This window comes from Mustela lutreola, chromosome 2 (assembly GCF_030435805.1).
Source record: "Mustela lutreola isolate mMusLut2 chromosome 2, mMusLut2.pri, whole genome shotgun sequence".
Taxonomy (NCBI): Eukaryota; Metazoa; Chordata; class Mammalia; order Carnivora; family Mustelidae; genus Mustela; species Mustela lutreola.
The window spans coordinates 225011923-225038292 of NC_081291.1; the positions used below are offsets into that span (position 1 = coordinate 225011923).

Genomic DNA, 26370 nt, shown 5'->3' on the forward strand with positions numbered 1-26370 from the left:
CCCGGCCTCGGCGGCGGGCAGTGCCCAGCCCCGCTGCACAGCGTCCGGGGCCCCGCCGACCCGCCCGCCTCTCCCAACGGGGCTCGCGGGGCGCCCGCCGCCACCTCGGGGCGGACCGCAGCCCTCGGGGTCGCTGGGCGGGCCGGCGGCGGCAAGCCCCGCCCACGCAGGGCCGCGCACGCGCACTCTCTCGCGCGCCCCGCCCGCCGCGCACGCGCACTCCGTGGCAGGGCCCGCCGGGAGGTCGGGCGCGCGGGCTGGCGTTCCCGCGCTCGTCCTCGCGCTCCTGCTCGCGCCCGCGCTCGTGCTCGCGCCCGCGCCGGTGCGGAGCCGCTCGGGCCGCGCCCCTACCCCGCCGCCTCAGCTCCCCGCGGGCAGATGCGGGTCGCCGGGCTGCGGGCAGCGAGGTAGCCTCCGCCCGCGCCGCCGCCCGGCACTGGCCCGGCCCTTCCCGGGCGTGTCCGGCCTGGTCGTCCGCGGGGCGCGGCCGGAGCGGGCCATGGCCGACCGCGGGTGTCCGCTGGAGGCGGTGCCGCTGCCCGCCGAGGTGCGGGAGAGCCTGGCGGAGCTGGAGCTGGAGCTGTCGGAAGGTGAGCGGCCCGGACCCCGGACCCCGGACCCCGGACCCCGGACCCCGGACCCCGGGACACCGGGACCCCGGCCCGGCCCTGCCCGCGGGACCCCGTCCTCACCCCGGAGCCGGCGAGTTGGACCCAGCCCGGCCCGGCCCTGACCCCAGACACCCCCTCCCCCCCCCCCCCCCGACCCTTGCTTGGCCCTGACCCCAGGCTCCCGCCCAGGCCTCACTTCGGACCCCTGACCCCCGACCGGGACCCCCGACCGGGACCCCTGACCCCGACCGGGGACGCCCGCCCTCACGCCGGGCCCCAGCGCACACACACACCTTCCCCACCCGTTCCCCTCGGCCCTGGCCCTGGGACCCCAGATCCCACCCGGTGGGGACCCTGGGACTTCAGACCCGGCCCGGGTCCCCCTCCGGCCCTCCCCCTGGGACCCCTGCCTGGCCCTCAGCCGGAGATCTGGACCCCACCACCCCCTTCCGCGCCAGCCTTTGGGTTCCAGGCGGGTCACCGGGCCCTGCGTGTGGCTGCGAGCACGTGAGTGGGACAGGAAGGGCCGTGCGGGTCGGAGCCGGGCGCGTTGCTCCCAGCTTCGGAGGCGGGTCAGGGCTTCCCGAGGGGCCGGCCCAGGCCCTGGGAGCTGCCTGCAGCCAGGCTGTCCGTGTGCCCCGTGCTGGACCAGCACCTGCGCGTCCGCCTCGTTCAGGCCGGAAGATCACATGCAGAGCCCTGGGCACTTCGCATGGGCTTGTTGCCCCGTTTCTGGAACATTTACAATGTTCGGGGAAAGCTCGGCGAGTGCTGGTCTGTTGGAAAGAGGCTGCAGTAAGGTGCGTCAGAGGTCGGTGGCCGCGGCCTCCAGACGACCCTCCCCGAGTCCTGGGTCCTGAGCTTGTGTTTGGAGGCGTTGCCCCCGGTGTTCAGGGCAGCCGGTGGCCCTGGAGGAAACACGTCTCCATGGTTAACTCCGTGTTGGAGCCTTAAGAGCATTTTCAGTTTCCAGCGTCCAAGTCCTCAGAGCCCAGCTGTCCTTCAGGTTTGGGGTTGGGGCAGAGAATTTCTGAAAGGGCCGTCCCGGTGTGTGCCCCTCGGACTCCGGCATCGAACCCCCACGGAGCTCGGAGTGGAGGGCGCGGTTGTCCCCGCCTCCGTCCCCGTCCGAGGGTGCGGCACCCGCTTGCAGCCCGTCTGAGCCGGGCGCTGGGCGTTTTCGGGTTCTGCCCTGTGGCACGTGTCCGTGAAGCGAGCGCGTAGGCCGTGGTGGCTGAGAGAAGGCTCTGGAGAGGCCTGTGGGGCTCCCGTGAGGGCCGTTCCGGCCAGAGGTGCGCACCTTTGCTCCCGGCCACGCGGCCACCTGCCCATCAGGCTGCGACGTCTCACGAGTTTTTGCAGATGGCTCCCGACCCCTCCGCGGCCTTCCCCGTGCCCTCAGCGCTCCTCGTCTTGCGGTTGCACGTTGGAGGCTTTCTAGGAGCGGACAGGAGAGCGGGTCCTTTAAGACTTGGTGACCGGTCGGTGGGAACAGGTACTGGGTGAGAGGCGCGCTTCGTTGAGCGCGGCTGCGCTGTCCCCTTGGTGGCGTGTGCGCGGGCTGTAGAGCCGAGTGAGGCTGTCAGGCTGCCGGCCGAGAGCAGCGGGAAAGCCAGCTCGGCCGAGAAGGCCGTGAGCAGAGCCTTGGGAAGAGAGGACAGAGTGCCCTGTGCCAGGAGGCCGGAGCCTGGCCTGCGTCCCAGCTTCTAGACTCGCCTGACACCTTTCTTTTGGCCCAAATAGGTCAGTGACGATTCAGGCACAGCGGCACTTGGCCCTTTTCCCCGGGGGTCCCCACACCTCTGACGCCGGCTTTGTCTGTTTGCGCGGGGCCTGTGTGGATGCCAGCCGGCCTCCCGGTGGACTCGGAGACAGTTTGCGGCCACGGCCGCGTCTTGGGCCGGCCCTCGGCGTCTTCACGCATCTTGGCGGCAGCCGGTACGTGCCCCGGAACTTCGCCGGAGGACGGCGGCTCTGAACCTGGGTTTGGCCAGCTGTCCGAGGAGGGGCGCAGCGGCCGTGCGGACGTCCGTGGTTCTTGTGGGGGTTTCGTCGGACGAGAGAGTACGGGAACGGGCCTCGAACCTCGGGAGGTGTTTTATGGACGCGGTTCAAGGAAGGTTTTGCTAAGGGAGCAGGTCCTGAAGCCGCCCACGGGAGTCCTGTCATCGTTTCTGTGTTTCGATCAAGTAGAAGTCGTCAGCGGGGCCTTTGTCCGGAGCCTCCCGTCCCCCCCACCGTGTGTGCGGGAGACAGACTAATAATTCAGGGTAAAGGGGTGTCCGTTAGGGGGACTTCTCCAAAGGAGACGTGCATGGAATGTAGGGTCAGCACGGCGAGGCGGCTGAGGGGGCCGAGGACAGTAACAGACCAAGTGCTGCCCGCCGGAGACGGGTCGTGGTAGGGGCTTGGGTAATCGGAAAACCCCGCACGGCTTCCCTTGCCCTGCACACCGGTCGGGACTGGCTGGGAGTGTGGCCCTGCCTTTGCTCACGACTCACGTGTGGTCCCACTGGATCGTCATCATTGACCGCTGTCATTGGGGTCAGCCCTTGGGGGGCTTCTGGTCTCAGAATACACTGATTTTTTTCCTCGAGGGCAGGTTTGTTGGCTTTATGTTAGGAGCTCCCCAGAGGGAGATAATGCACAGCTCTGGTCTTGCCCCCCAACTTCCCCGGCTGTTTCATCCTTCTTAGGAAGAAGAGGGTAAAGGTGGGATGTCCCGCTCTTCCTAGACAGCCGCGGCCCCCACCGCGAACACGTGTGGACTCACACGTCGGCCTGGGAGAGTGTCTGTGGGTGAAAATGAGATTATTAGACTTTAGAAAACAATTCCCAAACACTGCTCGTTTACCTATTGCAGTGTCCAGTTACCTTCCGGATGGCTCACAGCTCGTGTTGGTACGGCGCACCCCCTCGGGGCTTTCAAACCCGGATGTTGGTGTCGGGTTCGTGCTTTGTCTGAGGCGCCTGCAGTGGCTCAGAAAGGAACTGGGTGCGCAGTTGGCGACCGTTGTCCCGCTCCTGTGCCTTTGTCCCTCTGTGGGCAGTGGGACTGTTGACAAGCTTTACCTTTAGTCTGTTTCTTGTTTTCCTGCATTTTGTTAGTGCAGGGCCTCAGCCTGGAGGCGGGCGAGCAGGAAGGGGAAGGCTCTGTGGGTGCAGAGGAAGGGGCTTCTGCACAAAGCTTTCTTCCTGGTTCCACGTCCTTAATGTCTGTGACTGTGATGGAATTCTTAGTTTTCACAATGGTGACCTGACGTTGCTTTTACATCAGTGAACATTGGCTGTGCCTCCTGCACATTTTGTGATATGTTAGAGTTCTCGGGTCTACAAATTCTTCCCATCCATCAAAGCCCAGCCCAAATCCCTTCTTATTTTGAGCTTTTCCTGATCATCTCTGACGTGGCCGCTTTCCTGGAGGTGTCATCACACGTGTTCTCACCTGTGGGATTCTTGGCACTCTGTTTTTTTGTAGTTGTTATGTGTATATATTCGTGCATCCCGTAATTGTTGAGTGCCCACTGGGTACTCGCTAATGTTTCAGCTGCCCGCGGCCAGGTTAGCTCTGTTTCTCCACTGACAGCTTTGCACACTGTTTTTTTAACAAGTAATGCGGGTACAGGGGCCGAGAAGTGAACTAGTTCAAAGGAAATGTGGGCTGGAGTGAGTGAGTGTGAGTGAGCGTGAGTGAGCATGAGTGTGCGTGACGCCCCCACCAGGTGCTTTCTACGGTCCATTTTCTGGGTTTCCTTCCAGAAGTAATCTTCCAGTGTGCGTCCTCTGGGGGTCCCTGAGACCTTTTGTTCCTGGGCGCCTGCGAAGGAGGTCTGTGTTCGCAGGATGCTGAGGGGTCATCTCCGTTCTCTGTGTTTGCCCTGGTGGTAGAAAGCAACGCTGGCCGCTTCGTCAAGGCCAGGCCCCCGCCCCCGGTCAGCAGCAGAGATAGGGGCCACTTCCACTTACAAGTGTCCTTCCTCGATGAAACGGTAAAACTTAATTTTCCCAAGTCTCGACCCTTGAAGACCCGTCTTTCTAGTAGTCCACGTGAGGAGATGGGAAGCGCCTGGCAGAGCCGCGGGGCCTGCTGGGAGGGACAGGCCTCCTGCGCCCTGACTTGCAAAGTGAACGGCCGCTGTCATGGCAGGATCCGTGTTTACTGGAGAAATGGGTGCTGGACGAACCGCAGGCGCCGGACGGGTGTGTGGTGGACGAGAACAAGGGTCAGTTTATGGCCGATGACCATGCTTGGGCTTTTGAACAAAAATTAAGGTTTTATAAAACTTATCGGCACACGAGCAGGACAGCCTCTCATTACTTAAACTTTTTTTTTTTTTTTTTTTTTTTTTAGATTTTATTTATTTATTTGACAGAGAGAGATCACAAGTAGGCAGAGAGGCAGTCAGAGAGAGAGAGAGAGAGAGAGAAGCAGGCTTCCTGCGGAGCAGGGAGCCCCATGCGGGACTCGATCCCAGGACCCTGAGATCATGACCTGAGCTGAAGGCAGCGGCTTAACCCACTGAGCCACCCAGGCGCCCGACTTAAACTTTTTTGATGAGATCAGCGGCAATATTACTGTCAGTTTTTGATATTATGTAATGGAACGTGTCAACCTTAGGAGGATCAGTGTATCATGCTGCAGATTTGTGCGCAGGAGACAAGATCTTTCAAAATACAGACCATTGGGCTGTGACCCAACAGGACGACAACTCACTGGTGCGGTTTTAGGCTCAGCGTTGCTCCCAGCCTGTGAGAAAGCGCCGCCGCCTTGTTTGGGGGCGTGGTGCAGAGGGCGGCCGCGGTCTGGAAGGGCTGCCCGAACACTCCGCCCTCTTCCAGGGCTGTAGCCCGTTCGGTTCGCCTGTCGGCGCCACGGAGCCACGCGTTGGAAGAGGCGGGACGCCGAAGCAGCGGGGACTCGAGCCGACGGTTTGCTGCGAAGCCGGGGTGGAAGACAGCACCTGTCCTCACTGAATGTTTTTGGCTCTGGAAGTCTCTTATTCTTTTAAATTAAAATATATTTATGTTGACATAGTTTATTATAAACAAATTTGAGTGAATTAAACATTTAAAAATTTCACCGTTTTAATTCCTAATACGGTAAATGTTGATCGATAAAAACAGACACAAACAAAAGCTCTTCTGATTTCTGAGAGTGTGAAGGGGTCCTGCGTCCAAAACCTTTGAAAAGTTCTAGTCCATGCAACTCTAACAACAACGTTTAAGGAAATGCCCAGATGTCACTGTATATTTCTTTATACTTTTTGGAACAGATTTTTCAGCTGTTATCGGCATAATAGGATTTCTCTTTATATTTGTAAGGACAATCAGATGCTTCTGAAAGTTATACTTACTAAATGCTTACGTGTCCCACTGTACATGATTCAGGAATATTCCTTTTGGAATTTTTTGTAGTGAATCATTCTAGCACAGTCTCCTTATAAAATTTTTTTTCTTTACAGAATTTTGATATATTTTTAAGAGAGTGTCAGTACTGTGATTTCAGTTTTAGTACCCTAAAACTTTCCACATACCGTCCATTGCCAACTCTTCTGTACTGTTGAATTCCTGCCTTTGTTTAAACTTTACTTTCTCTCTGAGGTTCCGCCTTCCTCTGGGAAACACCCCCTTCTCCGGTGAGGCGCGTTTGCCCCGTGTCCCCGTCGTGCTAACAGTGTCCCTCCTGCACGGTTTACCGCGTGGTTGTGTTTGTTTGCGAGCTCTGCGACTTCGTAGGGAACAGGAAGTTTGATCTCATCTTTATGTCCTCAGCACCTAGCATATATTAGGCATTTTAATAAATGTTTAATTAATAAAAGTAAAAACTACACATGGTGCTTATTTTCAGTTTTTTAAACCTTTTATTATCTTTTATTTTAAGTAATCTTCGTGGCCACTGTGGGGCTCGGATGCATGGCGCCGAGATCCAGACTCGCACCCTCCACGGCCCGAGCCATCCAGGCACCCTGTTTGCAGTTGCACATCCAGAATCACCGTGCCTGGCTGAGCCCTTAGCTTTCTCGGTGACCGTCTTCCAGATTCCGTGAAGCTGTTCATCAGCAGGCAGACCTGCGTCTCAGGGTGCCACTGCCCTGGATTTGGTGCAGTTGCTCAGACTACCAGGAAGAAAGTACCGGCGAGTCCCCACTGGTGTGTGGCTCAAGTCTCAAGTGCCATCTGGAAGGGTCTGGCGGGCCCTGAGGTGGCCACGACGCCCCCATGGCCTCAGCTCTGAGCTGTGGGTCCACGCCACCCGCACGCTGAGGCCACGCTTCTGTTGCAGGAATACAGAGGCAGGCGGGAGCCCGGGAGCCTGTGGCTCCTGCCGGGGCCTTTGGCGCGAGGACCCATGCAGCCTGAAACTTGCTGAGAGCCGAGTCGAGTCTTAGACTGTTTCTGCGCAGCCTGCCTCCTCCCTCTGCCGCTGCGAGGGGTCCCCTGGGTCGTGCCGCGCCCCACCCTCTGGCTCGCTCCCCGTCCCCCTCACAGGCCTGTCTCCCCGAGGTCGCTTGCGTGTGTGTTCCGTCTTAGCATTGCTTCTCAGGGCTCCTGAACTGCCGTGGGGCTCTCTGGTTTCGACCCGGGTGGAAAGGCTGACGTTCCTGGGGTTGTGGCTTAAGTGTCTCCCCCGACAGTGTGCGCTTGGAGACCGGACGTGCCGCACAGTTGTTGGTCCGTGCGTATCGAGTTGAATTATTTCCTCTCTCAGGACCCGTTTGCCTGTGGCTGGCTGTGGTTTAGGTGTCCACGGTGACGCTTCCTGAGAGCTGGGGCCAAGCCCACCTTGCCCTCTCTGTGTCCCCGTCACCGGGGCGCTGGCGTGTCTTCCACGTCCAGGGACTTCTGTCCATCCAGGCTCTGCTGAAAAGAGAGGCAACAGCTGGAACTGGGGGAGGCGGTTTTAGACCAGTGCTCAGGACCCCCGGGCAGGGGACTTCGCGTGACGGGACGGAGCATCCCAGCCGGGTGGGTTGGCTGAGCGCGGTGACTCAGGTGCTGAGAAGGGGCGGGCGGTAGGAGGCGGCCGGAGCCTGGGCCGGGTCTGCTGGCTCCACCAGCGCCTGCTTGAGGGGTCGTGAGGGACCGCGGGACCTTGTGCTCCATCAGCGTGTGTCCGTGAAGACTCCCTGGCTGCGTGCCAAGAGCGGCTTGCGGGGAGGCATGAGTGAACGGGGCTCAGGTCACCCGGGGCAGGCACTGCTGGGAGAGGAGTGGTAGTGCCGTGGTGCGACTGCCAGGGGGACAGCACGGAGCCGGGGTGCGACTGCCGGGGGACAGCACGGAGCCGGGGTGCGGCTGCCGGGGGACAGCACGGAGCCGGGGTGCGGCTGCCGGGCTCGGCTGGAGCTGCCGCCCGCGTGCACAGGCCGGCATGGGGAAGAGGAGGGTGCTGGGAGGGAGGGGAACGCAGTTGCTTGGCTGTTCAAGGAAGGAATGGCCTACCACGGCCCCTGCGATGGTGGGGACCCCAGCTACTTGGCCTGATTGTGTTGCTGTTTTGGGGTGACTGCAGACTGCACCCACGACTGGGGACAGGATGTGGTTATTGAACGCTTCGTCCAGATAACAGGTTCCGTGAATATCACGGATTTGCTATCCTGATGCTTAAAACACCTTCCCTGTCAGTTTAACAGGCGTCTGTGCCTAACCTGATTCCTGAGCACTAGTTGCAGGCTAGCTCGGAGATCGCCAGCGGCGCTCGCAGCCCGTGTGCGACCCCTGGCACTGCCGCCTTCTCCCCAGGACCGACTGCAAGGGGCACCTCCAGAGAACGGTGTCCTGCCTCTGTGTCCTGCACTCCGCAGCCCTGAGGACCTCGAGGACAGGGGTGTGGCCATCCTGCGAGCTGCTGGCTGGGTCTGCAGGGGGACCCTTTCGGGGCCGGCTGGCTGTGCCTCAGTTTCTCCCGGGGCACTCGCGGGCAGTCTTGGGGGGGCACCCCCAGGGCAGGCCTTCAGCTGAGGCGTGGGTTGTGTGGGGGTCCGAGTCGCACACTGTCCGGAGCCCCTGTGGGCCGTTCGGTCCCCTCTCTTGGAGACCTTTCATCTGACCGCGTGGGGTAGGTGTACGCCTCGGACTTTGAAGTCTGCAAAGAGGCTTGACGGGGTGCCCTGGTCTGCTAGAATGAAGAGTCTGTGCCTGGCCACACGTCCCCATGGAAGCAAGAGCGGGGGAGGGGAGTGGCGTCACCCCTGCGCCCCGTGACCAGCACCCACTCCTCACGCCACGAACCCCCGGTGAACGGTCGTCCTTGTGGTGCTGCCACACGCCCGGCTCTCTCCGTCAGGGTCCAGGCTGAATGTCCTGCTCTTCTAGTTGAAAAGTACAGAAGAGTTGTAATTTTTGAAAACACATTTTTATTCATTTTTTTCATGTGTTCTTTTACCTGATGTGATAATGCAACATTTATTTAAATTTAAGGGCGTCTGGATGGCTTAGTCCACTGAGTGTCAGCCTTCGGCTCAGGTCATGATCCTGGAGTCCCGGGATCGAGCCCCGCATGGCATCGAGCCCCACATGGGACTCCTGGCTCAGCTGGGAGCCTGCTTCTCTCTCTGCCTGCTGCTCCCCCGCTTGGGCTCTCTCCTCTCTCTCTCTCTCTGACAAATAAGTAAATAAAAAATAAATAAATAAATAAATAAAATGAATTCATACAACGTGTTTGGTCGCTGTACTGTGACGTAGCTGAAGAGAGGGTTGTGTTATTTTATCCTGCTCCGCTTGTAGATCTTTTACAACTAATTTTTAAAAGATTTTATTATTTATTAATTTGACAGAGAGAAAGAGAGACAGTGAGAGAGGGAACACAAGCAGGGGAAGCAGGAGAGGGAGAAGCAGGCTCGCCGCGGAGCAGGGAGCCCCATGCGGGGCTTGATCCCAGGACCCTGGGATCATGACCTGAGCCGGAGGCAGAGGCTTAATGACTGAGCCGCCCAGGCGTCCCTCAGAACTAATCTTTGCTGTAGCATTTTGTTGGCCCACATGGGGCTCGATCCCACGACCCTGGGACGGGGACCTGAGCCGAGTCAGACGTGTCGCCAGCCGAGCCCCCAGGCGACCTGTGTTTTCAGTTTCTGTTAGGAGGACATGTATATACGTCTTTCATTAAATTTATTCCTGGATTTGAAATATAGTATTTTTCAGGTATAGAATTTGCTTTTCTCTTTTTTTTAAATCACAGTACTGCTTTTTAATTCCTTGAACATGTTGATCATGGTTATTTTCAAGTTCCATTATGTGGCCACCCAGTCTGTACCTCCCTATTCTCTGTTAGGCTCCATGGGTTGTAGTCACAGCTTCCTTTTGCCTATAGGCCAGATGCTGTAGGTGTAGCAATGATTTGCGACTCTACATGTTTCTGTGTTTCTCCATAAAGGGTTTACTTTGGCTCCTGGCAGGTGGATGGACTCGGGTGCATCTTTAATGTGCACGTCCTAACAGTGGGACATCAAACTATATGAAGCAAAACCAAGTAGAATTGCAAAGAAAAACAGGTGAATCCACTATTATAGTTGGAGACTTTGATACCCTCTCTCAGAAAAGGACCCAGCAGGCAGAACATCAGTGAGGACACAGTTGAATTCAACAGCATCATCTGTCCACTGTGTGTAATGGATATCTGCAGACTCTTGTCCAACAACAGGAGATTATACATTCTTCTCAAGTCTGCATGAAGCATTCATCAGGAGAGACTACATTCTGGGCCATAAAACACATCTTCATGAATTTAAAAGAATAGAAATAATACAGTGTCTGCTCTCAGACCACAACAGAATTGAACTAAAAATCAGTAGCAGAGAAAACAAAATATGTAGAGATTGAACAGCATACTTCTAAATAACATGGGTCCAAAGAGAAATTCTGAAATATTTTGAACTAAAAACACAACTTACCTAAATTTGTGGGATGCAGCGAAAGCAATACTTAAAGGGAAACTAATAGCATTAAGAAGAAAGATCAAAAGTCAGTAACTGGGTGGACATTGAGGGCATTATGCTAAGTGAAGTAAGTTATGCAGAGAAAGCCAAATACCATGTGATCTCACTTACTTGTGGAATCTAACAAAACAAAACAGAGCTCAGATACAGAGGACTGACTCGTGGTATTTGAAAGTTGCTGGGAGAGTAGATCTTAAAAGTTCTCATCACAAGGAAAAAAAATGTAGCTGTGTGATGAGGGCTGACTATATTTAATTGTGCTCATTTCACAGTATGTACAAATATCGAATCATGTTGCATACCTGAAGCTAATATAATGATACGTGCAAATTATATTTCAGTTTAAAAGATCAATAACCTAAGATTCTTCCCTGGGAAATTACAAAAGCAAGAGCAAATTAAATAAAAAGTAAATAGAATAAAAGAAATAATAAGAATTAGAGCAGAAATCAGTGAAACTGAAATCAGCAATCAGTAGAAAATCTGGTTCTTTGAAAGTCAATAAAATCGATAGATCTATAGTCAGTCTAATTAAGAAAAAATGAGAGGGGGGCGCCTAGGTGACTTAGCCAGTTAAGCATCTGCCTTTGATTCAGGTCATGATCCCAGCGTCCTGGGATCGAGCCCCACATCAGTCTCCTTGCTTGGCAGGAAGGCTGCTTCTCCCTCACCCACTCTCCCTGCTTGTGTTCCCTCTCTCGCTGTGTCTCTCTGTCAAATAAATAAATAAAATCTTAAAAAGAAAAGAAAAGAAAACCCCACAACTAACATCATGCTTAATGGGGAGGAACGTAAAGCTTTCCCTGTAAGAAGAGATCTAAGGCAAGGATGACCTCTCTCACCGTTCATTGTCAGCATTGTGGTGGAAATTCTAGCTGATACTAAAAGATAAGAAAAGGAAATAAAAGGCATATAGATTGGGAAGGAAGAAATAAAACTCTTTGTTTACACATAGCATGGTTGTCTATGTAGAAAATCCAAAAGAATTAACAAGCCCTCCTCCTCCTCACCAAAACTAATACACGGTTATAGCAAGGTTGCATGACTCAAGGTTAATATGCAAAAATCAATCACTTGGCACTGTACAAGTGGAACTTGAAATTAAAAACACAATACCATTTACATTAGCACCCCCCAAATTAAATACTTAGGTATAAATCAAACAAAATATGTTGAAGATCTCTGTGAGGGAAGCTACAAAATACTGATGAAAGAAATCAAAGAACTAAATAAGTGGAGAGGTATTCTGTGTTCATGGATAGGGAGACAGTATTTTCAAGATGTCAGTTCTTCCCAGGTTGATCCATAGATGCAACACAGTCCCAAACAAAATATCAGCAAGATATTTTGTGCATATTGACAAACTGGTACTGAAGTTTTAAAGGGATAGGCAAAAGGCCCAGAATAGCAAAACACTTGTGAAGGAAATGAACAGAGTTAGAGGACAGACACTCTGATTTCAGGACTTACAATAAAGCTGTAGTAATCAAGATAGCAGAACAGATAGATCAATGGAGCCGAAAAGAGAAGCCAGAAATAGACCCACATAAACATAAATATAGCTAATTAATCTTTGACAGAAGAGCAGTAGAAAAAAGATGGTCTTTCCAACAAATGGTGCTGGAACAACTGGACGTCCACGTGCAACAAAATGAACCTAGGTATGGACCCCTACCAAAAAGTTAACTCAGAATGGATCTCATCCCTAAAGTGAAAATGTAGAACTCTAAAACTGGACGATCAATAGAAGATAACTTAGAAAACCTAGGTGACCTTATGTGTGGTGATAACTTTTAGATACAGCACCAAAGCCACAATCCATGACATAAATAATTGATAAGAAACACTCTATTAAAACTAAAAACTTCTGCTCTGCAAAAGACAATGTTAAGAGTAAGAGAAGACAAGCCATTTACCGGGGGGAAATATTTAAAAAAAACCATGTCTGATAAAAGACCATTACCCAAAATATACAAAGAACTCTTAAAACTCAACAGTAAGGAAACAACCTGGTGGAAAAATGGCCCAAGGACCTTAACAGACGCTTCGCCCGAGCAGACATACAGATGACAAATCAGCATAGGAAAGATGTTCCACGTCACAGGTCATCAGGGAAATGAAAATAAAAATGATCATGACACTGCTGCACACCTACGAGAGTGGCCACAATCCAGAACAGGACAGCGGCAAGTGCTGGCGAGGACGGGAGCCCCAGGAGCGCTCGGTCTCCGTCACGGCTGCTGGGAAAGAAGGTGCTGCAGCCATCTTGGAAGGCAGTTTGGTGGTTTCTCCCAAGATGAAACCTGCTCTTCCCACCTGACCCACTGATCACATTCTTTGGTATTTCCCCAAAGGAGTTAAAAACATGTGTGCACACAAAAGCCCGCACACAGTTGCTTACAGAAAATTTGGAAGCAGCCAGGATGTAGGTAAGCAACTGTGTGCGGGCTTTTGTGTGCACACATGTTTTTAACTGCGAGCTGTCAAGCCAGGAAAGACATGGAAGAAACGGAAATGCATTAAGTGAAGTCAGTGGGGAAAGGTTATCGTGTGGTTACACTCCGTGACATTCTTGGAGACTATGGAGACAGAAGAAGGGTCAGTGGTTGCCAGGGATTGGGGGGTGAGGGAGGGAGGAAGAGGCAGAGCACAGAGGACTTTCAGAGCAACCAAGATACCCTGTGTGATATCATAACGATGGGTATGTTTTCATACATTTGTCCAAACTCACAGAATGTATGACACCAAGGGTGAGCCCTAACCAGACTGTAGACTTTGGGTAAATGCTGTGAACCCATACAGTTCACCACCAGTCTAGGGAAGGGTGTTCATAATGGGGGAGGCCGTGCGTGCATTAGGGTAGAGTGTATATGGGAATTCTGTACCTTGCCCTCAGTTTTGCTGTGAACTTGAAACTACTCTAAAATACACATCTATAAAGCTTTAATTAAGTAAATTAAAAGGTAGAGGGAAAAAGTCCCAACTTTCTGGAAATAAATCTGCAGACCCAGATGGTTTCACTGACAGATTTTATCACTTAAAAAAGAAATAACACCAACTTTATATAGTCTCTTCCATGTATTTTTAACTTTTTATTTTGAAATTTTTGTGTCTTAAGTTGCAGAAATAGTACATAGAATTCATTCAGTTTCTTTCAATAACATCTTTTATAACCAGAGTACATTATCAAACTATTTCCTACATATTCTTCGTGATCATGGTATCTCCCCTGCCAGGTAAGTATCTATTTCCCACATATTCTTAATTACAGTTACTGTGCTAAAAATGTAAAGAATTCGGAAGCGTATGAAGGAAGAATATTTGTTACACCCACCTCAAGCTAAATAAACAAATCGCTATTGATGATTCGTTGGGCGCCTTACCAGGCATTTCTTGCACACACAGAATGTACACACTTACACGCATGCGTACTTCTGTTTATTTGTTGTTCCCAGAATTAAATCGTACTTTATAGGTTTTTTAAAAATCATTCTCTATAGTTTTCAACTTGCTGCTTTTACCCAGTAGTGCGTCATGAATCTGTGTAAGTGATTTACCCAGTAGTGCGTCATGAATCTGTGTAAGTGATACTCCTCCCTACCTTCCAAATACCAGGGTATTTTTCAGGAGTAACGACAGAAGTAATAAAAGTTGTTACTTTTACGAGTAACAACAGCGTATCATCAGTATTCTGTAGTAATGATGTGTGAACAGCACGTTTTCTTCCCTTTTTTTTTTTTTTTTTTTTTTTTTGATGAAGGAGCAATGAGAGGTTGTTTCCCATTGTTTGCCGTTACATATAATGGGCTCTGCCTGTCCTCGGTGCTGTGGTCTTCAGGAGTCACCGAATGCTTTGAGAATAGGAGCCCCGTGTCTCGTTGGGACTTGGAGATAACTGTTGCGATTTTGCATTTGTAGCCCTAAATGAGTTTGGTCAGCCGCACTGGACGTCAGCCGGAGCCACATAGCATCGCCCTACCCGGAGGGCTGGTCGGAACAGCCAACAGCTCCCAGGCCACCGGAGAAGGGGGGCCCCTGGCATCTTCCCAGCCCCCTCAGGGTGCTCAGCCAGGGGCGAGCTTTGTCCTGACAGAGATTCCCTCGGTGGTCGGTGGTCGGGTCAGGGCCACTCCAAGTTTGTGTGCCTCTGCTGTTTGCCTCTTGGCTGTTTACCGAACTTGGGTTCAGAAAATCTGGATTTGAGTCCCTTTTCTACTAGCTTACTCGTTTTGTGTGTGCATTCTCTTGAAATTCCGCCTTGCGCTCTGCGTGGGGAGAAGTTTGCATTGGGTGGCGCATTGGGTCGGTCTCAGTGGGAGATGGGAAACATGGTAACTGGTTACGCATGGAAGCGTGTCTCTTGGCTACGTTCCGCCGGTTCAGTGAGAAGACACGAGACCGCTTTTGCGATATCAGAGGCGTGAAGCAGGGAGTTAACGTTTCATTTCTGAACATTCCCTGGCACCTTTGCGTGGAAATGCTCGTTTGAAATGGGAACCAAGCAAGGGTCCGTTCCCGGGAAATGAGTACTTACTTTTAAGTACCCGGACAACCAGTGCTCTGCTTTGAAATAGGGGTTTATCAGTTCTTGTGTTATGTAACAATACTTAGTTTTCATTTCAATTTGTCTCAATTATATATTTTCATATATTTCAGAAGAAGCGTAATTTATTAGCTTTAAAAAATACATGTGCTTTAAAGTTGTTCACAAGTTAAACCCTTAGAAGCTATATTCCACAGTCCTCTGGGGGCCCAGGTTGGGGTCTCTGGTGCAGTGAATAGGCAGGGCAAGGACAGTGCGCCCCAAGGCCCCGGGCCGGTAGCAGCCGGTCGACCGGTGACCCCTGCCCCATGGACTGGCTGAGGTTAGCAGTGGAGGCTTAGCAGAAAAAATCAGAGTGGGATGCGCAGTACCCTGCCATGCAGGTCAGGCACAGATACATGCACACAAAGCGCCGTACATTCTGCAGAACAAATTCAGATTAAAAGACCAGGTGCCTGGGGGGCTCAGTGGGCTAAGCCTCTGCCTCCGGCTCGGGTCATGATCTCAGGGTCGTGGGATCGAGCCCTGCATCGGGCTGTCCGCTCAGCAGGGAGCCTGCTTCCTCCTCTCTCTCTGCCTGCCTCTCTGCTTACTTGTGATCTCTGTCTGTCAAATATATAAATAAAATCTGAAAAAAAGAAAAAACAACACAACAAAAGGCTGGTTTGCTGTGGGGGAGGGGAATCCCGTGGGAACGGAGCGGAAAGCAGAGTGCAGGGTAGGTGAGAGCCACAGGAGCGGCTGGGCAGGGAGGGCGGCGGGAGGAGCCGTGGTTAACGCAGGGCAGACCCCCCGGGAGCCTGGACCCGAGCAGCCGCCTGCCTGTTGGGAGCGCAGGACCTGGTGCTCCCTGACCTCAGACTTCTTTTGTGGGGTGCTGTGGGAGTGTCTCCCCAGAGACCTCCCGCGAGTCCTCACTGGGCTGGGAGGCCTGTTGGCATAGCAGATCCTGCAGTTGGGAGCGTGGACAGGCCGTGCGTGGTGAGGCCCTGGGGACGGCGGCCCGGCCCTGGGCTCGTGCGGGGGGCCAGGGCGGGGACGGGAGGAGAGCTTTCTGCTGGCGACGGTTGCCCACGCAGGCCACCAGTGGAGATTGTCGTACGTATTTCCGGGCTACGGAAAGTCTCTGAGACAGGACAGGTTCCTGTGGCGCGCGCCAGGTTCTCGCTAGGAAGCAGCTGTGCTCGGAGCCCGAGGCGCGTTTCCGTGAAGACACGCTTCCCGTCTGGCCGCTGTGCCCGGCTTCGTCCGCTCTTCTTCCGTGTGACACGCGTCCGCGCGGCAGGCCCTGTTCCCGCTCCGGCCCAGCCTCACGCCGGCTGTGCTCGGCCGCACGGGGCTCCCTGCGGGGTCTCGGCGGAGGCCGGCTCCGCTCGGTTCTGGGCCGTGGCCTCCGAGTGCTTCTCTTTCTTTGTTTTTCACTTCAAAAATGTTTATTTTTAAAATTTTTATTGAATTTTTTTTTTAGAATCTGCATTTCTGGCAAGCTCTTAGGGGATGATGATCACAATTTTTAAAAACCAAAGTAGTATTTACGCACAGTAGGACGCGCCCTTCCTGGTGTGCAGATCTCGGGTTTCGAGGGCCGCGTGCAGCCACGAGCCACCACCCGAGCGGGACGGCTCCTTGCGGCCGACGACCCTCCTTCCCTGCTGGCCTCAGCCCGCCCTCACCCCATCTCTCGGCAGCCGCCATCCGCTCTGTCCGTCGGTTTTGTCCCTTCCAGGATGTCAGGAAGGGGAGTGACTCGGTACGGAGCCCTTGGAGCCGCCTGCTTCGACGCCGCAGTGTTCAGGCGGCTCTGTCCGGGCCGAAGGCGTCCGTCGCGCCGCGTGTTCCGTCGTGCGGTGCCTCAGCGGTGTTGGTGCTTCCGGCTCCTCCGTCAGGAGCTGTCTTTTCCTTCCAGGACGTGGGCACTTTGGAGGAAAAATAATCATCTTTTGTGCTGTCGTTTTAGGTGACATCACTCAGAAAGGCTATGAGAAGAAACGGGCAAAGCTGCTGGCGCGCTACATCCCGCTTCTTCAAGGTAAAGTCACTCGCTCGCCTGTTTTCTAACAGTCCGTTTTCTCACTGAACTTGACCTCAATATGGATTCGAGTGTCACGTTGGTATGTTTCATAGTTTATCGAGGAGGACTGGGCAGCGTATCTAATAGTAAGTAACCCCGCCCACAGGCTATAGTTTACAGCTTGGGTTTGGTATGGATCTCATTTCAAGTAGGATTTATTATATTTTTATGATGATAGAACATGATTCTTGTGGTTGTGGTAAGGAACGTTCCGTTACTTAGGTTCAGAATAGATGCCGTAACGGTGTCGGTTCTTCCTACCTTAAACTGATCTGCAGAGCTAACACACTTGTCATTTCAACAGGTTTTTTTTTTTTTTTTTTTTGGTGGAATTTAACAAGCTAATTCTAAAATTTACGTAAGTTTAAAGGGCCAAGGGATCCAAAGTGTGCTCCAAAAGGAGGAATGAGGTGGAAGATTGTCCCGACCAGGATAAGAAGGATTGCGATCGCGCTGCTGTGGTGAAGACGACCTGGTCTGGAACCAGGGCAGGCAGCGGAGCAGGAGCGGGACCAGGAGCCCAGACACAGACTCACACGTGTGTGCGTGCGGCCGTGGCCTGTGGGGGGCAGCGTTACAGGGCATGGTGCCGCCACAGCTCCCTGTCCTCATAGGCTGGACACAGCAATCAGTGTCCGGCATAGAAGGGCCAGTAGAAAAGGCGAAAGCTACAGCCCCTTAGAGGGTCATACAGGAAGATGGTCACCATTGCACGACATGGTGAAATGGGCGGGACATCACAGGTCTCTGGAGGGGCTGAGAGGGGCCTGAGGGAGGGGGTGGCGGCTGTGGTGAAGTGATCCATGTCATGGTACCCACAGTCACTGTAAGGACAGTAGGGGCACGTCACACAGTAACGGAATTGAAAAAGAACTAGTGTGCGGAACATATAAGGCAGCCCTGTCCTGTTTATTACCTTTGGCGATCATGGAAATGTTCGGTGACCCCTGGCTGTGGACAGCTGCCGAGCACTTGAAACACGGCTGGTGTAACTGCGACACTGGATTTTTGATTTCGTTGGAATCAGTTGAACCTTAAATAGCCGGAAAGTCCCCCAACATACTTTTTACAAAGCTCAGGAGGAAGCTGGGCTGAGCCTTGCACCGCTGTTTCCTGTGCGGCCTCCTCGCCGGCAGCAAAGGAGGGTTAACTCAGTGGGAATCAGAGGAACGTGGCTGAGAGCCCGCACGGCTTGTTGGAAGGGGCTCGAGCCGAGGGGTGGGGACAGCTGGCAATGCTGAAGGGGGCATTGGTGACCAGCCGCCAGCTGCTCTGGACGACCCCTGGGGCGCTCGCACTTGTCCACTCTCTGCGCAGCAACGTGGTCGGGCCCCTGCGGCGCCGGGAGCGCAGACGTCCCCCAGCAGAGTCCCGGGGGAGAGCTTGAAGACCCACACGTGTCGGCAGAGATGGCTCTCGGAAACGTGACGGGGAGCGAAAGCCACTCACAGGGGAGCACAGCCACTGCAGCTTAGGAAAGCCGACCTGCCCCGTTCAGGAACCCTTACGTAGCTGGGGAAGAGAGACAAGGCCGTGGTTTTCCCGGAAGTCAGCGTACCGTGTGCTTGCGGAGTGAGGCGGGGGCGCAGGGGGCCCGGAGATGCTGGAGTCTCCCCTTACCACTGCCGAAGTCCCATTGGGTTTTTTCCCGTGTAACGATTTATAAACGGGACACGTGGTTTCTACTGCCTGTGTCGGGGTGATGTAGCTTACAGTAGGTCGACAACAGAAAGAATACAAACTGACATTCATTAATCCCAAACAGGAGTCTCTGAGTAAAATGGGAAGTGAAGGAAACTGGGGGCGTGTCGTGAAAAGCACGGGACAGACGTCACCAGCAGCTGTCAGACTAAGGGACACACTGGGGCCTCCGTAGCCCAGGCGGGGGAGACGCGCCCGGCGATGGTGTCGGAGAGCACAGGAGAGCGCTGAGGGGGAAGCCTTGTGTGAGGGCCGCCATCCTGGCTGGGTTCCTGCAGCTCTTTCTTGGGAACTCATTAGCTCGATGAACTGAATAGAAATTCAAAGAAGAGGAAATGAAGATGTTCCTCCCCACAAGTGGGTACGGAAATGTGAACCATTTCCTCCTATCAGATTGGCAAAATTCTAAAAATCCTTCTAAACACCCAGCGCTGATGAGGCTGAGGGGAATGCCCTTTCCTGCTCTGCCCGTGGGCACGCGTGTTGCTGTAGCCCTTGGGAAAGTCCTCTCCTGGGACCTGTAAAAATGAAAAAGCACCTGCTCCCTCATGTGACCGTTCCACTTTGGGCGCACATTCTTGTGGAACCCCGAGCCTCTCGAAGGACGAATGCACCTGTATTTGGGGAGCGAACGTAAGGGTGTCCACAAGCATGCGTCCGTAACGGATTGCTGTGTTCTCCGGCACGACCTTCGGAGTCATTCATCCAGTCACGAGAAGCGCCTTGCCAGTCACAGCGCCCCCGGGATCGCGGTGCGTGCGTGTGTGTACACGCTCGGATTTGGACTTCCGGAAGGAGCACCTCATCTTCTAGCTCTGTGTAACCGAGCGCCCCGAGATGCGGTCCTCAGCACCCGTGATGACCTGTGTTCTTCACACACCTGCAGCCTGGCGGGGCTCCGAGGGCCGCTCGCCCCCTGCACAGAGCCAGCCGCTGTGGGCCCGCCGTCCTGTCGTGTGTCCTCTTGGTGCGTTTTCTCCAGGTCCCACCAGGTGGTCTCTGCCGCACTGTCCAGCACAGGTCGGAGGCAGGGATAGACGGCCCCTTCTCAGGAGGGGTGAGGGCTGGTGGGACCCACGGGGCTGGAATGCTGCAGGCTACTTTTACGAGATGTCTTGAGCCAGAGACTCAAGTGGAACTTGAGCACGATGAGCACGATGGGAGGCTTGCCCTGTGCTGTTCTCAAAGGTCAGCAAATAGAGCTCAGACAACACCATGGATTCCGTGTCCTGAGCCTCCCGCTTGGGTCCTATCCGTTTCCTCTCCACACCGTCCTCCGGGCCTGTGTGGTCAGGGGCTGTCAGTGCAGGCTGTCCAGGTGTAGGGTTTGGAGACACAGCGAGCGGGCACCCCCGGCTAAGTGTGTCAGCACGAGGTCTCTGTACCCTGTGCCCTCAGGCTCTCGCGGTCACAGGCACCCCTGACTCCCCACTGCCCATGTTTCTGTGTATGTCTAAGGGCGGCTGGTTCTCCCCAGTGGCTGCTTCATGGAGAGTCACGGACATCGTGTACAGTGCCAGGGAAAGTGGCACAAGGCGTTTCAGACTCAGGGAACATTTGCGATGCAGAAGTACGCTTTTGCAGGGCCTTCCCAAGAGAGTCTGCCCCAGGTGGCCCCATGTGCTGGGCAGCTGGGCTCGGGGACGCTGTTGCTGGTCACCCTTCCTGCAGATGCTGGACAGTGAGGCAGCGGAGGCCGGCACTTTCAGGAGAGCGAGCGGGAAGTGGGTATTCATGGCTCTGACCCCAGCCTCCAGTCAGGGGTCTTCTGGGCTTCAGGGACCACTGCTGGATGCTTGTGCCGGATTGTTACGTCGGTGCAGTGTGTGCTGTAACAACACAGGACAATGTGTGGTGTTTTAAGTGGATTTTTCCATCATTGGAAAAGCAAACTGTTGACACAAGATGTTCCTACAAAACTGTGTTGCAGGAGCAGATCCATCCCTCCAAGCAGAGAACAGGGTCCCTGCTCCCACCCAGACCACAGCTGCCGTGTCCAAACAGCGGAAGCCAAGGCCCCCCAGCTCCCGGGACGAGCGATTCCGGTCAGGTAGGACCAGACGTGGGCAGTCGCCCCCGTGGCCTTGGCTGTAAATGGCTATGAAGAGACTGGTCTCATGGAATAACTTACCACAGCCCACGACTTCTCAGGAGAAAAAAACCCTTCACACAACCGCAGTCTTCCTTAATGTAACCAGTGTGGTTGGTGGTTTCTCCCCAGGGGATGCTTACAAACACCCCTAGAGAGGTCGTCCTTCCCCTGCAATTAGTATGATTGCTTTAAACTTTTTTGTCCATTTTCCTGCCTCCAGCTGTGGGACTGGGATGGGTAGTTTTTGTGTGTTACGGAGCAGCTTTCCTACTGTAGGTGTTTTACTATTTTTTTCTAATTTTGGAGATTTCCTTCTAAGGAGATTGCTGCTACTCTGCAGTACATTTTTTTTTTTTATAAGATTTTATTTATTTATTTGACAGAGAGATCACAAGTAGGCAGAGAGGCAGCCAGAGAGAGAGGAGGAAGCAGGCTCCCCGCTGAGCAGAGAGCCCGATGCGGGGCTTGATCCCAGGACCCTGAGACCATGACCTGAGCCGAAGGCAGCGGCTCAACACACTGAGCCCCCCAGGCGCCCCAGCTGGTTCTTTGCATTCTCTTAAAGTGGCTTTAGAAGAGCAGAAGTTTTAAATTTTATTTATTTATTTATTTTAAAAAAGATTTTATTTATTTATTTGACAGAGAGAGTGAGAGACACAAGCAGGCAGAGCAGCAGAAGGATATGGAGAAGCAGGCTCCCCACTGAGCAGAGAGCCCGACATGGGGCTCGATCCCAGGACTCTGGGATCATGACCTGAGCCCAAGGCAGTTGGTCAACCGACTGAGCCACCCAGGCGCCCCATTAAATTTTATTTATTTTTAAAAAGATGTTATTTGTTTATTTATTTATTTAGGGGGAGAGAGCTAGTAGCAGCAGCGCAGGGAGGAGCAGAGGATCGGGGGAAGCAGACTCACAGAGCCCAGTGCGGGGCCGACCCCATGACCCAAGATCACCTCTCCCCGAAGCCAGAAGCAGAAGTGAGACACTTAACTGACTGAGCCACGCAGACGCCCCTAGAAGTTTTTAATTTTACTGAAGTTCATCTTAGCTGGGTTTTCGTTTTCGTTCCTGTGTTTTTAGCAGACAGTGCTTTTGTTCTTGTATCTAAATCCGGCCAGCCTAAGGTCACGCAGATTGTTACCTCTGTTTTCTTCTAGATGTTTTATAGTTTTACATTTTAGCTTTACGTCTGTGATCCGTTTGGTGTCGTATTAGTTCAAGGTATGAATCAAAGCTCATTTTTTGCATACAGATGCCCAGTTCCCCCATCGCTTGTGGAGAATGCACCACCTTTGCTCCTCGATCTGGGAGCACCTGCACAGGTGTACGCGATGTTGTTTCTGGACTCTGCCTGTCCTGTTGGTACTCGCCTGTGGCAAGAGCACGTTTCAGGGATTGTAGCTTAGTAACGATCGTGCACATCAGTAGTGCTCTTCGAGGAGTTTTGTTGTCTTCTTCCTTAGTGTCGTTCCCTTGTCTATGACGTGACTTCTTTTCCTCTGGGACTTGGAAGGTTTTTCTCTTGATCGCTGGTTTGGAGCAGTTACAATGTGCTGTTCTCGCCGCAGCTGTACTTTCAGTCTCAAGGAGAAAAACATTTTACTAATATAAACCAAAAACCTAGTGGAAATAGAAGAAAAGAGAAATCCGGGCTTAGATGAGGACAACAGTCAGCAGTAAAGCAGAGTAGGACGGAGTTCCCGCAGGTTGGGTGCGGGCGACACCCAACTTTCTCAGCAGGGGGAGCCCCGTGGAGACACCCGGGTGGGTCCTCACTCACAGGCCCGGGCAGGGCGTCCTTCCGCTGACTGTCCCCGGAAGGGCCGTGTTTCTAGGGCCTGTGACGGGGTCTGAGGTTGAATGTTTGTTCACCTACGTGCTGTCTGGAGCGCGGCATTTCCACGTTCTTCTGTCTTTACGTCCTCAAGGATCCCGGGCTGTGTGCCTGCCTCCCCTCGGGGATTCCATTCCCGGGGGGCCGGCCCTGGCCAGAGCGGCAGGGGGTAGGAGGAGATGTGAGGCCAGCCTCACAGAAGGGCCCGTTCTGACTTGGAGGCCAGCCGATGTCCACGCACCAGGCTCCCGGGGTCACTCGTGCAACATGAGTGCTTTAGCTTTAGTCTTGCACACGGCGTGCTTTAGCCTGTGTTTGTGCAGGTTGGGGTGATCTGTGATGCGGGACAAATCACAGAAGCATCTTCCGCCCAGGACATGTGCCTTGGTGTGTGTGGTTTTGGGCTTCTTGGATTTCTGAGCTTCCTGGATTTGTTGGCTTGGTCCCTGTTTTGCTGACACTGTGTCGACTTTCAGTTCGGTGTCGTTTCCCTGCGTTTGGGATGGCGCTCGCTTCTAAGACCGTGACAGGGCTCCAGGTGTGTGCTCACGGTCACTGCCGTGTCGCGGCAGGGGCTCCTCTCAAACACCTTCTGTGTCTGCGAGTATTTTTGTTAGACCCTTACGTTTCAATGATAACTTGGCCGAATGTGAAATTCTGGGTTCGGCACTTCTTTCTTCAGCAGGACGTGGTTGCCTTCCTGCCGCCGGTAGCTTCTCTTCCCTCATGTGAGTCTGTCCCTTGATCCTTCCAAGGCAAGTCAGTCTTTCTCTCTGGAAGCTTGTGGAATTGCCTTGTTGTTCTTGATGTTTGTAAACTTTATTTTAGTACATCTATGTGCAAATTTTTCATCTTTCCTGATTAGCACCCTGTGGGCCATTTCACTGTAAGGATCTTAAGTGTTTTAAAAACATTTTGTTGGAGAAAAATGGAAGCATGTATAGGAATGGACTTCCTCGAGTAGTAACCCTCTCGAGTCATGTCATGCCAGTCTGGACCCTCCCGTGCCGCATGATTCTGAAGCGATCTCCGCGATTGCGCTATTTCGTTCAGATGTCACAGTATGCTTGGTGTCCCTTTCTGAAAAGGATCATCTCCTTGTATCTCTAAAAGATAAAACACAAAATAATTAGCAATAATTCCTTAATATCAAATATCCAAATGTTCATGTGGTTTTTAATTTTTGATTTCTATTTCAAAAAAACTTTTTAAGTAAGCCCTGTGCCCCCCGTGGGGTTCAAACGCGTACTCCAAGATCGGGGGCTGGGCTGTACCGGCTGAGCCAGCCAGGTGCCCCGTGGCCGCCCCGTGGCCCAGACAGTTTGTCTGGACCCAGGATCCAAAGATCTACACATCACAAATGTTTGATAGTGTTTTCAGTCCTTCCTGACTTACACCCGTCCGAGGCCCACGGGGGTCGGGTTAGGTGCTCGGTGGTCCCGGAGACGAGACAGGGCCTGCGTTCCTGCACTGGGAGGACGGGACGCCCGGGACGCCGGCAGCTGGCGGTCCCCAGTGCCGAGACCCGGTCACTCGTGAGGGAGGCAGAATAGCGGAGCTGCCTCTGTCATCGTTCCTTCAAAGGCTGGCATCCTTCTAGAAGGACCAACTCCTCCTTGCTTGCCGCCTGGTGCGGGGGAACCAGGATGTGCTCAGTTCTTCCCATTTATTTGCTCCTTTTTAGAATGATGAGTCGGGTCACTAGCGTCCTCCGATGGCCACTGGTTGATTTTGCTGCCTCTCTTTCTTCCCTTCTGTTCTTTTGTCTGTGTGTATATGGATTTGATATCTTTTGTTTTGTTTTTAAAGATTTACTTATTTATTTGAGAGAGGGAAGGAGAGTAGGGCAGGGCAAGGGGCGAAGGAGAGGGAAAGAGAATCTGAAACAGATGCCCCAGTGAGCAGAGTCTGATGTGGGGCTCGATGCCACGACCCTGAGACCTGGGCCGGAGCCGAAATCAAGGATCAGATGCTTCACCAGCAGAGCCACCCAGGCACCTCTGCGTTCGGTGTGCAGTCCGTTCTGGCATCTGTCCTTGTCGGGGTTCAAACCGTTCCAACCCTAGCCTTTGGGGGCCTCTCCCAGTCAGCTCCACAGTCCTGAGCTGCTGGACCAGGTCCTCACTGGCGGTCGTGACGAGACGCTCAGCTCCTCTGTGCGTTTCTTGCCCCAGACCTAGACTCCGCCTCCCTCGGCGTCCTCCGGTGAGGATGGAATTTGAAGGCCACATTCTGGGTGCAAGGGTTACTCGTTATTGTTGGGCTGGCACTTTTTCTTTTTTTTTTTAAAAAGATTTATTTATTTGACAGAGATCACAAGCAGGCAGAGAGGCAGGCAGAGGTTGGGGGGGAAGCAGGCTCCCCGCTGAGCAGAGAGCCCAGTGCGGGGCTTGATCACAGGACCCTGGGGTCTTGACCTGAGGTGAAAGCAGAGGCTTAACCCACTGAGCCACCCAGGCGCCCCCTGAGCTGACACTTCTTTTTTTTAAAAGATTTTACTTATTTGAGAGAGCAGAGCACAGGAGAAAGCACAAGCAGGGAGGGGCAGGGGGGAGGGAGAAGCAGGCTCCCCGCTGAGCAGGGAGCCCGATGTGGGGCTCAAACCCAGGACCCTGGGATCAGGACCTGAGCCAAAGGCAGATGCTTAACAACTGAGCCACCGAGACACCCCTGGACAGGCACTTCTCCCAGACATTTTTAGTGGGCGGAGGTGCCGCATAATAGTTAAAGACAAAATACCGCATGTGTTCACGCGGACACGTCCCACTCAGATCCAGGAAGAGAGGCTTATCACACGTCCTTTCTATTTGGCTCTTCTTCCTCATGAGTGTCTCGGTTCCCAGGGGCGGTAGCATCACTGTGTGATTGCAGGAAAGACTTTATATTTCTTTTCTTTCTTTCTATTTTTTTTTAAAGTTTATTTATTTATTTGACAGACAGAGATCACGAGCAGGCAGAGAGGCAGGCAGAGAGAGAGAGAGAGGAGGAAGCAGGTTCCCCGCTGAGCAGAGAGCCCGATGCGGGACTCGATCCCAGGACCCTGGGATCATGACCCAAGCCAAAGGCAGAGGCTTTAACCCACTGAGCCCCCCAGGCGCCCCTATATTTCTTTTCTTGAGTAATGGAGCCAATATAGGGCTTGAACTCGGGGTCCTGAGATTGAGACCTGAGCTGATCAAGAGTCAGATGCGTAACTGACCGAGCCACCCAGGAGCCCCCAGAGTGTATAATCTGACTCGTCCTTAGTAACTGCCCCGGCGGGACAGGCTGGACAGTCTGTGTATGTGAAAGTCGTCTGGAGTGGTTGAGGCGACAACCAGAGACACATTTACGTTCATTTGTTTCCTTTTATTTTTAATTTGGGGAATTTCGTTTTTATAATATAGTTTTGATTTATAACTGAAAATATTTACATGGGTCCAAATCTACAAACAAAAGAACATTTAAAGAAATCTAGGACCATTGTCATAGGCCATGCTTATTTTTTAAATTAAAAAAAATTTTAAATCCAAAACCGTGAACATGCAGGTGCTGTCCGTCTCGGGTGGAGGCCGGTGGCGGTCGGCTGCACGTGCTCTC

The 26370-nt window shown here is 53.3% G+C and overlaps 1 protein-coding gene and 1 long non-coding RNA gene across 11 annotated transcripts in view; both read left to right on the forward strand.

Moving 5' to 3' along the window:
- Positions 1-224: 224 nt before the first annotated feature.
- Positions 225-26370, forward strand: part of DIP2A (disco interacting protein 2 homolog A) — an 88344-nt gene continuing 62198 nt past the window's right edge. For all 10 annotated transcript variants that reach the window (XR_009351284.1, XM_059164996.1, XM_059164998.1 and 7 more), the window contains exons 1-3: positions 225-590; positions 17050-17121; positions 20795-20914. Coding sequence is in view for 9 of the 10 variants with exons in the window: in XM_059164996.1 (XP_059020979.1) it covers positions 500-590; positions 17050-17121; positions 20795-20914 (283 nt within the window). In the remaining variant the exon portion in view is untranslated. The remainder of the gene's footprint in view (positions 591-17049; positions 17122-20794; positions 20915-26370) is intronic.
- Positions 841-3207, forward strand: LOC131825501 (uncharacterized). The gene is made up of 2 exons (XR_009351285.1): positions 841-2106; positions 2355-3207. It is a non-coding gene; the product is annotated as an uncharacterized LOC131825501 (long non-coding RNA).